Source organism: Phyllostomus hastatus, unplaced genomic scaffold, assembly GCF_019186645.2.
Source record: "Phyllostomus hastatus isolate PE091 unplaced genomic scaffold, TTU_PhHast_1.1 phas_scaffold_182, whole genome shotgun sequence".
NCBI lineage: Eukaryota > Metazoa > Chordata > Mammalia > Chiroptera > Phyllostomidae > Phyllostomus > Phyllostomus hastatus.
In genome coordinates this window covers 6,997,919-7,011,284 of record NW_025334013.1, presented here as the reverse complement: position 1 = coordinate 7,011,284, position 13,366 = coordinate 6,997,919, and the positions used below count along the sequence as shown (strand labels likewise).

General features: G+C 54.7%; 1 protein-coding gene across 2 annotated transcripts in view; it reads right to left on the bottom strand.

The window, feature by feature from the left end:
* The window catches only part of TNFRSF8 (TNF receptor superfamily member 8), a 62,813-nt gene that overhangs the window by 22,257 nt on the left and 27,190 nt on the right, over positions 1 to 13,366 (bottom strand). For both annotated transcript variants that reach the window (XM_045859165.1, XM_045859166.1), the window contains exons 4-8: positions 12,662 to 12,775; positions 7,921 to 8,073; positions 4,080 to 4,173; positions 3,555 to 3,715; positions 958 to 1,074 (exon numbers count right to left, since the gene is read on the bottom strand). In XM_045859165.1, the coding sequence (XP_045715121.1) occupies positions 958 to 1,074; positions 3,555 to 3,715; positions 4,080 to 4,173; positions 7,921 to 8,073; positions 12,662 to 12,775 (639 nt within the window). The remainder of the gene's footprint in view (positions 1 to 957; positions 1,075 to 3,554; positions 3,716 to 4,079; positions 4,174 to 7,920; positions 8,074 to 12,661; positions 12,776 to 13,366) is intronic.

The window sequence follows — 13,366 nt, the reverse complement described above, 5'->3', positions numbered from 1 at the left end:
ATGGGCGCCCAGGTACATCAAGGATCCCAGCCTCCAGCCTTCAGGTCTTCCAGCTGAGACCCCAGGCATCTTGGCGCTGAGACCAGCTGTCCCCACGAGTCCTGTCTGAATTCTGACCCACAGAATCCACGAGTACAAGGGGCGGTTTGTTTTCACCGCTCAGTTTTGAGAGTTTGCTGCGCTGCCTTGGTGACGGCAACAGCGACCCCTGGTGACGGCAGACGGTTCTTTCCTCTGTCTGGTCTCCCTCAAGTTGGGTCACAGTTGCCGAGTGAAAGAAACCAGCGGGAGACGGAATTGTGCATTTCCCCAGCAGCCTCTGCTGCCCGAGCCCTGGGTCACTTCCCCTGCCCCGTGTGACCCTCAGGGACGTCGCAAGGCTGGTGGTGGTGCTCTGGGGCTGTGGTGGACTGGCCACAGGGAACACGCCAGCAGGACGTCAGCCTGCTGTGCACACAGCAGTCACCGGCCGAGAGCTTGTCCAGAGTGGGCCCTAAGGGGCAGCGCAGTCGGGGGGACAGAGCCCAGAACCTGGTGGCAGACACCCTACATTCAAACTCCAGCCCTGCCACCCTCGAGGGCTTGTGGGCTTTGGAAGTGCCTTGACTTTCCGAAGCCTCAGTTTCCTCTTCTGCAGAATGGGGACAATCGCAACCCATGCATCGTACGGCAGCGACAAGAAATGGCGAGACCCGTTTGGAACGGGGAGGTGATGAACAAGCGTTTCCTCGCCGGAGAGAGTGAGTGAACAGAAAAGGGGTCACCACCATCAGAAACCCACAGCCGTGAGTGGGAGTGACGAGATGCTGACAGCCCAAAACACGGAGAGCGAGCCAGGCTCCTGAGGGCTGAGCAGCCCAAGACCAAACTCCGGCCTCCCCTGCCCCAGACTCTCAGTCTGTCCTGCAAGACCCCCGCCCCCTGGAAGGAGCCCCTGGTGGGAAGACAGGTTCCTACCTCCCGAGCAGCTCACGCAGGCTGTGCACCGACCGTCCCCATCCACGTAGTACTCCGGCTCGCACTTCTTCCGGCATTTGGGGGACTCCGGCGGGCACTGCCGCTGCGGGGACAGCCCTGGGGAAGGAAGCAGAGAAGGTCCAGGCCAGGCCACCTTGGCAGGGGCCTCACCCACCCAGTCACTGCAGTAGCCCCCAGCCCCACGGCCAGCTCCCAAACTCCACGCGTGTCAGCTCCACCCCCCAGAGGGAGGGTCACAGGGCTCCGCGAGGGAAGGAATGTGGCTAAGGCCACAGGGGAGGAGAGCCCCGGGTGCCCCCTGCACTTCTGCTCCCCGCCACGGTCCACCATTTCCACCGTGCCAGAGTCCCCTCCCCACACTCACTGCCATGCCCCTGCCCCCTCACAACTCTGGCAGCCACTTCCCCTGTGAGGTCGGCACTGAGGCCTGGATGCCCCCTCTCCCACTTCGGTTCAGCATGGCACAGGGATCCCACACCATGCAATAAGGCAAGAAAAAGGAATAAAAGCAGTAAGGCTTAGAAAGGAAGACATCAACCTGTTATAGGCAGATGATATCACTCAGTACACAGAAAACCCCGAAGAACCTGCAAATAACGTTATTAGCACTAATATGTGAGTCAGAAAGGTGGTTGAATATAACAGTACTGTATTTGTATGGAATGTCTGTCTATTTGGGTTGAACCACATGACACGCTGTTTCAATAGGTCAAATACTAGCAATTTTGCATGGTTCAGAAAGAGTTAGAAGATGACACATTGAAAAAGATACCATTCTCTCGCCCTGGCTTGTGTGACTCAGTGGATTGAGTGCTGGCCTGTAAACCAAAGAGTTGTCGGTTCGATTCCCAGTCAGGGCACATGCCTGGGTTGTGGGCCAGGTCCCCAGTGTGGATCGTGCGGGAGGCAACCACATACTGATGTTTCTCTCCTTCTCTTTCTCCCTCCCTTCCCCTCTCTCTAAAAATAAATAAATAAATTCTTTTTTTAAAAAAAGATACCATTCTCATTTTCATGGGAAATATCAAATACCTAGAAATCTAAGAAGAAGATGCCCATGTCTCCACACAGAAAATAACAACGCACCACTGGGAGAATCTAAAGAAGCCTAAATACACGCAGGGCTGTGCCACACCCTCAGCACGGCGACGGTGCGGGGTCTCTGCAAGCCGACCTGGGGCTTCGGTGCAGCCCCGACCCAAACCCCAACGGGACACTCTGTGGACTTGGAAAAGCCGACTCTCGAGTGTATGTGGAAATGCAAACTACTAGAACAGCCAGTACGCTGTCTAAGACTGAAGTTGAAGAAGTCGCTCCACCACCCACGGAGACGCTGAAAAACGACGGTAATTAAGACGGTACGGTGTTCACACCGAACAGACAAACAGACCCACAGGGCAGAACACCAAGCCCAGAATCACACCCACACGTACGTGGACTTTCGGTTCACAACAAGGCTGGCACGCACACCGCGGGGAAAGGACGAGTTATGTGGTGGATGATGTTGGTTCGACTGCATACCCACGCGGACACTTCTGATGTGACCACTGCCTCGCACCCTGCGCACGAGCCAAGGGGGCTGCCAGATCTAACCACCAAACGCAGACCAACAGTGACCCTAGGCACTAAGTGCAGGACGCCTCTGAGACTTCGGAGGAGGAAGGCTTACAAAGCAGAACGCAGAAAGCGCCAGTCACACAGGAGAAGACGCTGGATCTGCCTACGTCACAGTTAGGAACACCCCTCCGTGGAAAGGCCGTAAAGAGAAGGAGACCTGGCTGGAGTAGCTCAGTGGATTGAGCGCGGGCTGCGAACCAAAGTGTCACAGGTTCGATTCCCAGTCAGGGCACATGCATGGGTTGCAGGCCATGGCCCCCAGCAACCGCACATTGATGTCTCTCTCTCTCTCTCTCTCTCTCTCTCTCTCTCTCTCCTTCCCTTCCCTCTCTAAAAATAAATAAATAAAATCTTTAAAAAAGAGAGAGAGAAGGAGAAGGCGGACCACAGGCTGGGAGGAGATACTAAAGCACAGCTATAAGGCAAAGGGCTCAACACCCAGCATTACAAAAAGTCCTACAAATCAATTTTTTAAGAATTTCCCAAGAGAAATTTAAAAAAACTACACTCACACAAAGACTTGTTTCTCATTATTCATTGTAGCCAAGAAGTGGAAACAACCCAAATATCCAAAAACTGTTTGGATAAGCAAAGGGTGGTGTACCTATACGTGGAAGGCTATTCAGCAATAAACAGGGACAAACCGGGGGCCCCAGTCTGTTGCCATGGGAACCAGGAGGGCATCCAGTCGACACCTGCAGAGGCTGGACTGCTCAGCTGCAAGCCCCAGTGCCCACATCAGCGTCTGGCACACGGGAGGCGCTCAGAACTCCGGCAAAATGGGTGAGCACTTCCACTGCATACTCCGGCCCCCTAAGCCTGCAGCCTCTCTTCTCCCCACGCTGGGAGAGCGAGCCCACAGCTCAGAGCCCGCCTGCCGGGACCGCCACACACAGGTCACCCACCAGTCAGACGCCGCTGCTATGAGAAACCCCCCACAGCTTCTCTGAAGAAATTACCTGGATTTGGACTGGGCTTCTCCCCAGAGGAGAGAGAGTTGGGTGTCCTTGTCATTTTGGAATCATCTTTTGGGGTGAGGGGAGCGTCCCCTCTCAGAAGCGTGGTCCTGGCATCGGAGTCTGCAGAGGTCAGGATGGGCTTGGCCTGGGGTGGGGCGCTCCTAGGAAAAGAGCCGGAGATGGAACAGACAGTTCTGCAGATGGGGAGGCCTGTCCTGTGCCCAGGGATGGCCCTTTCTGCAGAGAAGGGGTCCCCAGGCCCCCTTGCCCGCAGTCTCTGGCAGGCCCTTACTGGGGAGCAAGGGCTGTTTTCTAGGCCTTCTGGGTCTCCCGTGCAATCAGGGCGGGCTGGGCACACAGTAGGGCTTCAAATGACTTATAGGCTTGGCAGAGAGGCACCCTGGACCCTTGACACCCTGTGCTGCACTGCCCCCTACACCCCCAACCCCAGCTATGGCCCAAGCATCCTGTGGAGAGAGAGCGCCCCACACTAAGGTCAACCGGGTGGGGGCAGGCCGGAGTCACCTGGCGGGTGCCTTGCAGTCCTCTGGGTTGGGGCCACAGTCAGGGCCGGCCCCTGGGGGAAGCGGCTCACAGACAGTGTCCCTCTCCGCGGTGCCTGCAGGGAGACACAATGCTTTCAGGCTTGGCATCGAGGAGTCTTAAGACTCCAGGGATTTGGAAAACGCAGCGCCATCTGGTGTTTGCGCCTGCCCAGCATCCATTCCCCCTGGTATGAAGCACCCCAATTTTCTCTGGGGAATCACTCTCCCCAAACCCAGTACCTGTTGCTAGGGGCTGGGACTGACTGACCCCCCTTCCCTTCCAGGAGTGAGCATGGGACTAGGCTGGACCAATCAAATTATCCCATTCCTCTGGCCACAATGGATTGGCTCAGGAATGGGCACGCGATCCAAGCCACACCTATGAGATGCAATTTCAAGGTTTTGTTTTTGGTTGTTGGAAATGTAGGAAGGAGAAGCTGCCTTCCCACTGGGGTTGGGTGGGAAGCAAGCCTGGAGCTGCTGGTAGGTATCTCACAGGCACCTAAAACGTAGGCAGGTACAGATGAGAGATAGGAAAAGACAGGGCTCCTGGATCCAGCTATGCCTGAAGCTGTCCATAGCTATGCCCTGATTTTTTAGCTACAGGAGCCAAAAAAATTGAGATTTTGTGACTTGCAACCCAAAGAGTCCCGCCAGCTACACTGGGTGGAAGCAGAGTGGAGAGAAAAACACATAGCCCTTGCTATCAGCGGACCTGAGTCTGACGCCACCTCTGTCACGCTGTCACGCTGTAGCTGCGCCACGCGAGTCAAATGATTACAATAATAATACAGCCTTCACAAGGCTGTGGTCACAATAAACAGGGTGCCTAATGTGCCTGTCACCCAGTGCAATATGGAGAAAACAGAGTGTCCTCTTCCTCATCTGGACTCTTGTCGCATGGCTTAGAAGTGACCCACATGCGTGGGATGGGATCTGATGGTTTCAGAGGAGGTGGGTGTGGACGAGGCTGACTTATCTTGTGCACCTGTGGTGCGGTGGGGTGACGAGACCCAGCTCGGGGTGGCGTTCACACCCTGGCTCGGACATTCCCAGCTCCGCGGCCCTGAGCAGCTGGCCTGCCGTCTCTGTGCCCAGCCTCCTCACTCGTAGGACAGAGCTAATGCCTCCGTTCTGTGGGGTCTCGCGAGACTCGGAAGTGAGAGCCGAAGCGAGCTCTCAGCGTGGGACTGAGCGGGGAGCTGAATTGACGGCAGAAACTACTTTCCACTTTATGCAGCTGGAGGGACCGAGACCCCGAGAGGTGCCTCATGAGAGAGACCACCACAGAATCTAGACGCGAGCCAGAATGTGGTAGCCAAAGGTCGGGGCGCTTCCAAAGCGGGGCTGGCCAGTAGAAATATGATGCAAATCAGCACTAGATGGTGTGGCTCAGTGGACTGAGCGAACCAAAGGGCTGCCGGTTCGATTCCCAGTCAGGGCACATGCCTGGGTTGCAGACCAGATCCCAGTAGGGGTCACGGGAGAGGCAACTGATGGATTGATGTTTTTCTCCCTCTCTTCCTCCCTTCCCCTCTGTCTAAAAATATAAATAAATAAATAAATACATAAATAAATAGAAATATGATGTGAATCACATGGGCCGTTTTAAATTTTCTAGTAGCCACGTTTAAAAAAAAAAAGAAAAAACATGTGAAATTAATTTAAATAATAGATTTATTTAACCCCATAGATCTAAAATACTGTGTCAGCAGGTAATTGGTATAAAGAATAATTAATGAGATGTTTTCCATTCTTTTATGCTAAGCATTTGAAATTCAGGGCATGTTCTGAACTGGCAGCGTTTCTCAACGCCACTGGACACACTTTAAGTGCCGCAGTGGCCCCACCTCGGGCAGGGGCTCCAGGGGCCACAAAGAGCTGACTCTGGCGCCCCTGTGTGGCCATCGCAGGAAAACCTCTGAGAGAACCGAACCAGCCCCAGCTGGTCCATGTGCCCTCCTCGTTGGAACCACTGAACTCCAGGCACTGGACAGATGGGGAGACTGGGGGCCCGCAGAGGGTGGGAACACACCCCACAGACACAGAGCTACACAAAATCGCGGGTATCTGATGCCCAGTCCAGAGCCCTCTCTACTCCCCCACCCGGCCCCTGCTCGCGGGTCCCGCAGCAGAGCGCTGTGGCTGGCCCAGCTCGAGGCTGCGCAGGAGCTAACCAAGTGAACGGTGAGGCGGTGAGGGACGGGTGTCCCAGACAGAGGGCACCCTGCGTGCAAAGGCCTGGCAGGAGGGAGAGCACTGCCCGTGCATGGCACTGACTGCAGACAGATGGGGGTGGGGGGGACCCCCATAGTGAGGGGCTGGCGCTGAAAGCTGAGGCCGGAGGGCCGAGGGGCCACACCACGGAGAGTCGTGTTAAGGATCTCGTCCTCAAGACTCTGCTTCTGGCCGTGACCTGCGTGGCTCAGTGGGTTGAGCGTCCTCCCACAAAGTGTAAGGTCACCAGTTTGATTCCCAGTCAGGGCACATGCCGGGGTCACTACGGGTTCAGTCCCTGGCCGGGGTGCACATGAGAGGCAATCAATCAATGTTTCTCTCCCTCTCTTTGTCCCTCCCTACTCCTCTCTCTAAAAATAAATAAATAAAATCATTTTTAAAAAGAGAGAGAAAAAAAGGACTCTGCTCTGGGAAGATGGAGTGGATGCCCTCGCCCCTGGTGCTCCCACCGGGCACGGCGAAGACCCTGAAACATGGAAAGGAAGAGGCAGCGAGCCGAGGGGCCTTGGGGCCCGAGAATAACACAGAGGTGAGTCCCCTGGGTGCTCTCTGTGCTTTGCATATCCCAGACCATGAGCCCAGTGAGCCAGCCACCCAGAAATGCCACAGTTATGCCAGTTTAGAAAAAGCCCCTAAAAAAACCTGTTCTCTTTTATCAAAGGACCACGTCCTTAGACTTAAAGGAAGACACTAAGTGTTTTAGGCAGGTTTGTGTGAGAGAGAAAGAGACACACACACGCAATCTGATTGGTTTTGCCTGGGGGGTTCTGGCTATCTGCCATGGGGGAGACGCTGGGGGTGGGGGCAGGAGAGAGAACAGGGGATGGGCTGGCTGGCAGGGGAGGGGGGAGGGGAGGAGGATGTAGGAGGGAAGGGAGGGAGGGGACTTCGGAAAAGGACCAGGTCATGCGCACCATCCGCACCATCCTTTTCAGTGGACGTGGCTCCCTCTGATGCCCCCCTGCCCCCTCCCCGTGTGGGCTGTGTGGCTGCGGCACCTCTCCTGGGCTGTGGTCCAAAGCCCACCCACGCCCCATGCCACCCTTCTGAAAGGTCTCGATGCCACCCACACTGGACCTGTGGCCCTTCTCTCCCCTCTGGTCACCGGCCCTCCTTGTACTGTCAGAAAACGAGAGGCCCAGAGAACATAAGGAACTCGCCTGAGGTCACACAGCAAGTTGGAAAAGAAAGCTGAGTCTCTGGCTTGAGCCTGGTGCCCAACCTCTTGCTGGTCCAACTCCCAAGGCCTCGGTTGTGAAACAGGGAAACCAGCCCTAAACTCCCAGGAATCTCCCGGGACAGATACGCGAGCTTTCTTTCCTGTTTATCGGGCAACCGAGAACTTTTTTCCCCAGAGTCTCAAACCGCCCCAAGACCTCTTCTGGCCAGGCCTGGGCCTTGGGCCGCCAGGGTCTCTCTGAGGCCGGGACACGGGTGAGGGCACGGGGCCGAGAGAGGTGTGGTGCACCAAGGCCCCACCAAGAAAGGAGAGGCGATCTGTCCCACGGAAGGAGGACGCGGGAGGCGGGAAGTCACCTGGGCATGGGTGGGGTGGGTGCAGCCCTGAGCGTCGGGGCACTTACCTGGGGACTTGACGGCCATCCCCGCGGGGCAGGTGGAGTGGGGGGAGCAGCGGGCACACGAGTGGGCGGCCGTGGTGCGGCAGAACAGGCCGGGCTGGCACTCGCAGACACGGGGCGAGCGCTCCGAGCACGGCCTCCTCTCCACAAGGTCATCTGAGGGACACAGAGAAGGGTCACCGAGGACACAGGGAGGTGCGGGGAGGGGGTCCGAGGACCTCCCCAGGGACATGAGGTGGTGCTGCCGCCGCCTTCCGCTGGGCAGGGCAGCCAGCACGCTCAGCCCTTTCCAGAGGGTTCCCGAGACGAGGGCAAGACGGCAGGCGGGGCCCACGAGGCAGCCCCATCTCCCAGCCCACGTCCCTGCAGATCACTAAACTGGTATTGAAAATAAACTCACACCCCCATTTTTAAACGGGCAAAAAAGACACGGAGGGTCACTGAACTCATATTTCTAAGTGAAAGAAGCCGCTCTGAAGAGTTGTACATACTCTGATTCCAGCCCCACGACTCTCTGGGAAAGACCACACCATGGAGGCAGTGAAAAGATCAGTGGCTGCCAGGGTCCAGTGGCCAAGGGCGGGAAAGAACGGGCGGAGCACAGGGGACTGTGAGGGCGCGGGGACTCTCCTGGGTGACGCTGCCGCGGTGGAGTCTCAACGTGAAACACGCGCCCCAAACCAGAGAACTGCGGTCGCAGAGGGAGCCTTCGCGTCACCTGTGCACGTTGGCGAACCGGGCACCAGCACCGGCTGCAAGAACGCGGCTCACTAATGTGGGCTGTTGACACCGGGAGAAGCTGTGGGGCGTGGTGGAGCGAGGGGGCGCCTGGGAACGCTCGGTACTTTCTGCTCTATCTTTCTAAAAATCAAAAACTGTTCTTTAAAAAGGTCTGCTCGGTGGTTGGGGTTTTTTTCTGTTTGTTTGTTTGTTTTTTTCACAAGCCAAGGATCTGAGGAAATTCTTCTCCAGAGAAGATATACACACGGCCAGTACGCACAGGAAAAGATGCTCAGCGTCATCGGTCGTCATGGAAACGCAAACCCAAACCGCAGTGAGACGCCACTTCACGTCCCCCAGGATGGCAAGAAGCAAAAAGACGGGCGGCCGCGAGCGGAGGCGAGGACGCGGAGAAACGGGGGCGCGCACGCAACGCCGGTGGGAACACGGACGCCACTGCGCCGCGGAGACCAGCCTGGCGGCCCCTCAAGGAGCTACACGTGGATTTTACTGCAAGATGCAGCAATTCCCCTCCTACGTATCTGCCCCAGAGCACTGAACACGTGTGTCCACACAAACGCTCGTACCAGAATGACCGCAGCGGCTCTCTTTACGACAGCCAGAAAGTAGGGAAAACCGCGATGTCCATCACCCTGTGAACCGGTGCGGTGTATCCATGCGATGCAGTTGTATCAAGACACGGAGAGCAAGGAAGCACTGACACCTGTTACAACGTGGATGAGCCTTGGAATCGCTGCGCAGAGCAAAGGAAGCCAGGCACGGCAAACCACGCACTGCGTGGCTCCACGCCCACGGAATGTCCCAAGTAGGCAGGTCCGTAGAGAGAGAAGCGGATGGAGCGGGACGAGAGGTGGAAAGGATTGGGAGGTAAGGGACTTCTCCAGCGGGAGGGAGAGACGTCCTGGAATTAGGTAGCGGTGGTGGTTGCGCACGGTGAGTGCAGTATAATGAAATCACTGTATTGGACACTCTAAAAGGGTGAATTTTACGAATTAAATGTGTCACAATATTTCAATTATGTTAACAATGAGGTGCTAAGTATTAGGAAGTCTGCCCACGAGGTCAAGGTATGCAAACTCATTTTATCGTGACTGAAAGGTAACTAAATGTCGTCACACAACGCGGCATCAACAACCATGCATCTGCTTACTGTCAACTAACATAACTGATTATTATTCATCTTATAATAATCATGTGCTAAACCTACGGGGCAGAAAAGGCACACATGAAGAACTTGTCCTTTTTCCCATCAATAATTTCTGGTAGTTGTTAACTACAGAGAATACAAGCAGGCCACATTAGTAATTGACTTAGTTCTTGTACATGCTTCGCAGTCCGACTGTCTTTGGAAATCTCATAGTCTGTTTGGTTTTGTGGTGACCTCAGAATGTGCCGAATTAAGCAGTAAGCATTTAAAAATACCAAACAGAATTATCAAATACATTATGAAAAAAATGTTGAACGATGAATTTTGTCTCAAATAGAAAAAAAGCCCCCCATAAAAGTGAAGGAATGCAAGCAGCCCTCGACAACCAGCAGAGGGATAACCAGAGTCCACAGGGCTGACCTTGAAATACACAGGGGTGGGCAAAAGGAGGCGTGCAGTTGTTCACATGGAAAATGATACAGTAACCCATCAACGACAATACAAGCGCAGACTCTGTGTTCTGCGTTCTCACAGCTTGTAACCCTACTCTCGCCCGCCCTGTATGTATGCAGGGTCAAGTCCACGCCAGCTTCCCTGGAGGGGAGGCAGAACGCAAGCCGCGGACAGAAAAGAAGTCCCAGATCCCAGGAACAACTGTTTCCGAGCAATTAACGTCAAAGCCTGTTCTGCTTACGTTCCTTGATCCTCAAGGATAAAAGAAAGAATTATTCTTGCGGTCACCCACAAAGAGCAAAAAGCAAGGGTGACGGCGGACCCCTCCGCAGCGACATTAATCACGAGAGGACAGGGAGCCGACGCCTGCAGAGTTCTAGAGAAAACAGGTCCCAGGAAAACACTCTGCCTCCCGAGTTGTCATCCACGTATCACAGAGGCAACGAACGTTCTCGGGCCTGAAGGAAACCGAGGAAGGGGCAAGCCGAGTCCTTCCGGGAAAATCCACATGCCCACGAAACCGAGCAGGAAATCCAAAGGAAAAACTCAGGGACGGAGAAGCGCAGGAACTGCGCTCCCCGTGCCAAGGTCCACGCTTGGAGAGTGAGGCGCAGCGCCACGCCCAGGGGCTTGGGGTCAGAGACAGGGACGGGAGCACCACGGGCTGGGCCGAGGTCAAGACAGGGAGGGGATGAAAGCCAGGAAGAGGCCGGGAGGTCCGCAAGCTAATTCCTTCACTTCTCATTACAAAGAGTCAAGTGGAATAGGAATTTACCACACGAAACAGTCGTTTCTTAACCGATTCCTAACCACTTAGTGGTTTTCATAACCTCTTTTTTCTTAATGTTAGGGGGTTTTGTTAGGAACTGCTCTCTCTCTTATCGTTTAGTTTTTTTCCCTTCAGCTTCTTCTTCCTCTGATACATCTGAATGAAACGAAATATAATCATTTTAATGCCATAGATAGTATATGATCCTATCCTCCTAAAAAATGCCTTTTTTGCCCTGGCTGGTGTAGCTCAGTGAGCGCCGACCTGCTGAACTGAAAGGCTGCAGGTTCAATTCCCAGTCAGGGCACCTGCCTGGGTTGCGGGCCAGGTCCCCAGCTGGGAGTGAGAGGCCGCTGATCCTCCCTCCCTCCCTCCCTATGTTTCTCTCCCTCTTTCTCCCTCCCTTCTCCTCTCTCTAAAAATACATAAATATTTTTTTAATTCTTTCTTTCTCTGTGTGTCATCTGTCTACTGACCCACCCACTCTCTCTGAAGAGGGGTACAGAGAAGCGCCCAGGACCCGGTGGTGGGGGGCGGGGGAGGGCAGAACCGGCTTCCCTTCTTGCACTGCTCTATTGGTTGAATGTTTAGTAGTGAACGCATGTAACGTTCACGCGATAAAATGCAGCCATTCATTTGAAAACATCCAAGCTAGGCCGGAAAAATGCTAACAGAAACACGGAAGAACAATACTGGGATCAGACAAAAACGGGATGAAGACCAACAAGTTACAAGGAACAAAGAGGCATCTTTCATGTTGATTTCAGGTCCAGCTCACCAAGGAAACATAATCTTAATGGCCACTCCACCTAACAACACAGCTTTGACGTATTCGAAGCAAAAACAGACAGAACGCCATGAAAATCGGGTGAAAACCAAGCATATTGGCAGACAGATGTGAACACGCCTACCTCCGAAATCAGCCTTTGTGGAGGTGACAAAACTGAGTGAGAATGCGTATTATTTAAATAACACAATTAATAAACCTGACCGAATAGACATATACAGAATTTTGTGTGGAGTAAACAGAATATACATTTTTTTTTTCAAATACACCAAACATGCTAAGAAATAGGAATGTTCGTTAGGTTAAGAAATCTCAACCGATTTCCCCACTCCGCCCCCCCAAAAAATCCACACAAAAGCAAAACAAACACCAGCGGGCACACAGACCACACTCACTGACCATCAGAAGACACTCACAACACAAGCATCCGTTGTCCGAGCTCTCCGGGAAGCGCCGCGGTCCCAGGAAGGAACACAGCCCGGGGTGTCAGACCATCGGTTCAAACTCCGGTCGGGGCTCTCACCACAGTTTTGTAACTCTGGAAAGGCCCTTAGCCTCCCTAAGCCTCAGTTCCCTCATTGCAAAGCTGGAATAAGACAAGACTCTTCCCCCGTGGGTTTTGCAAAAATTAAACTCAAGAACTGTGAGTGCCTGCCTTGAGGAAGCCTGTTAACTAAGTCTCTCCAAAAAGTGGGGATGCAAAAGATCATGGCTGATATCAATGGACAAATCCAGGGCAGGAAACTGAGGCACGGAGGGGGGGCAACTCAGAGTGTAGCCACCACATCTTGATGCACTCCCCCCACCCACTTTCTAGATTCTCTGCCTGTCCCCCACGCGCTCTTACCGTGACAGCTCACGCAGGCCGTGCAGTGGCCGTCACTGTCCAGGTAGTGGTCCTGCGGACACTGCTTCTTGCAGTCGGATGACGCCTGCGGACAATGCTTCTGCGGGGACAGCCCTGGGAAAGGAAGCAGAGACGCTGCAGGCCAGGCCACCTTGGCAAACTCCAAGGGGCCACCACCTCCACTTCTCATCCCTGAAGCCCTTCCCAGCAACACCCCTGAACCCCAAACACGTCGTCGGTGCAACTCTCGTGTTATAGGCAGAGGCACTGATGCCTGAGGTGGCCTGGCAGGCAGCGGAAGCAGCGTGGCGTGGGGAGGAGAGCTGGGCTGGGGTTCCAGGGCTGCCGCAGGCCAACTGGGCAGCCTTGGGCAAGTGACCAAGGCCTCGAGGACACTAGTAAGTTGACAAAAGGATGCGCGGCCCAGGGCTGTCGAAAGGAGGAAAGAGGTTGCGAAGACAGCGGTCCTGGGCACACGGCAAGCGCTGCTCATTCCTGCGGTCCTGCTGGGCGGTAAGAACTGGGGAGCCCTGGGCCCTAGCCTTTGAGGGCCCTAGTCCAATTTGACAGAGAGGATCACAGATCACCCGGCTGCTCCTGAATCCCACTGTATAGGACTGGGGCGGGGAGAGGCACGATGCTGAGACCAAATTCCTGGGCCAAACAGGTAGGAGGCGCCCTGCTAGTCTACAGGGCGTTCACATG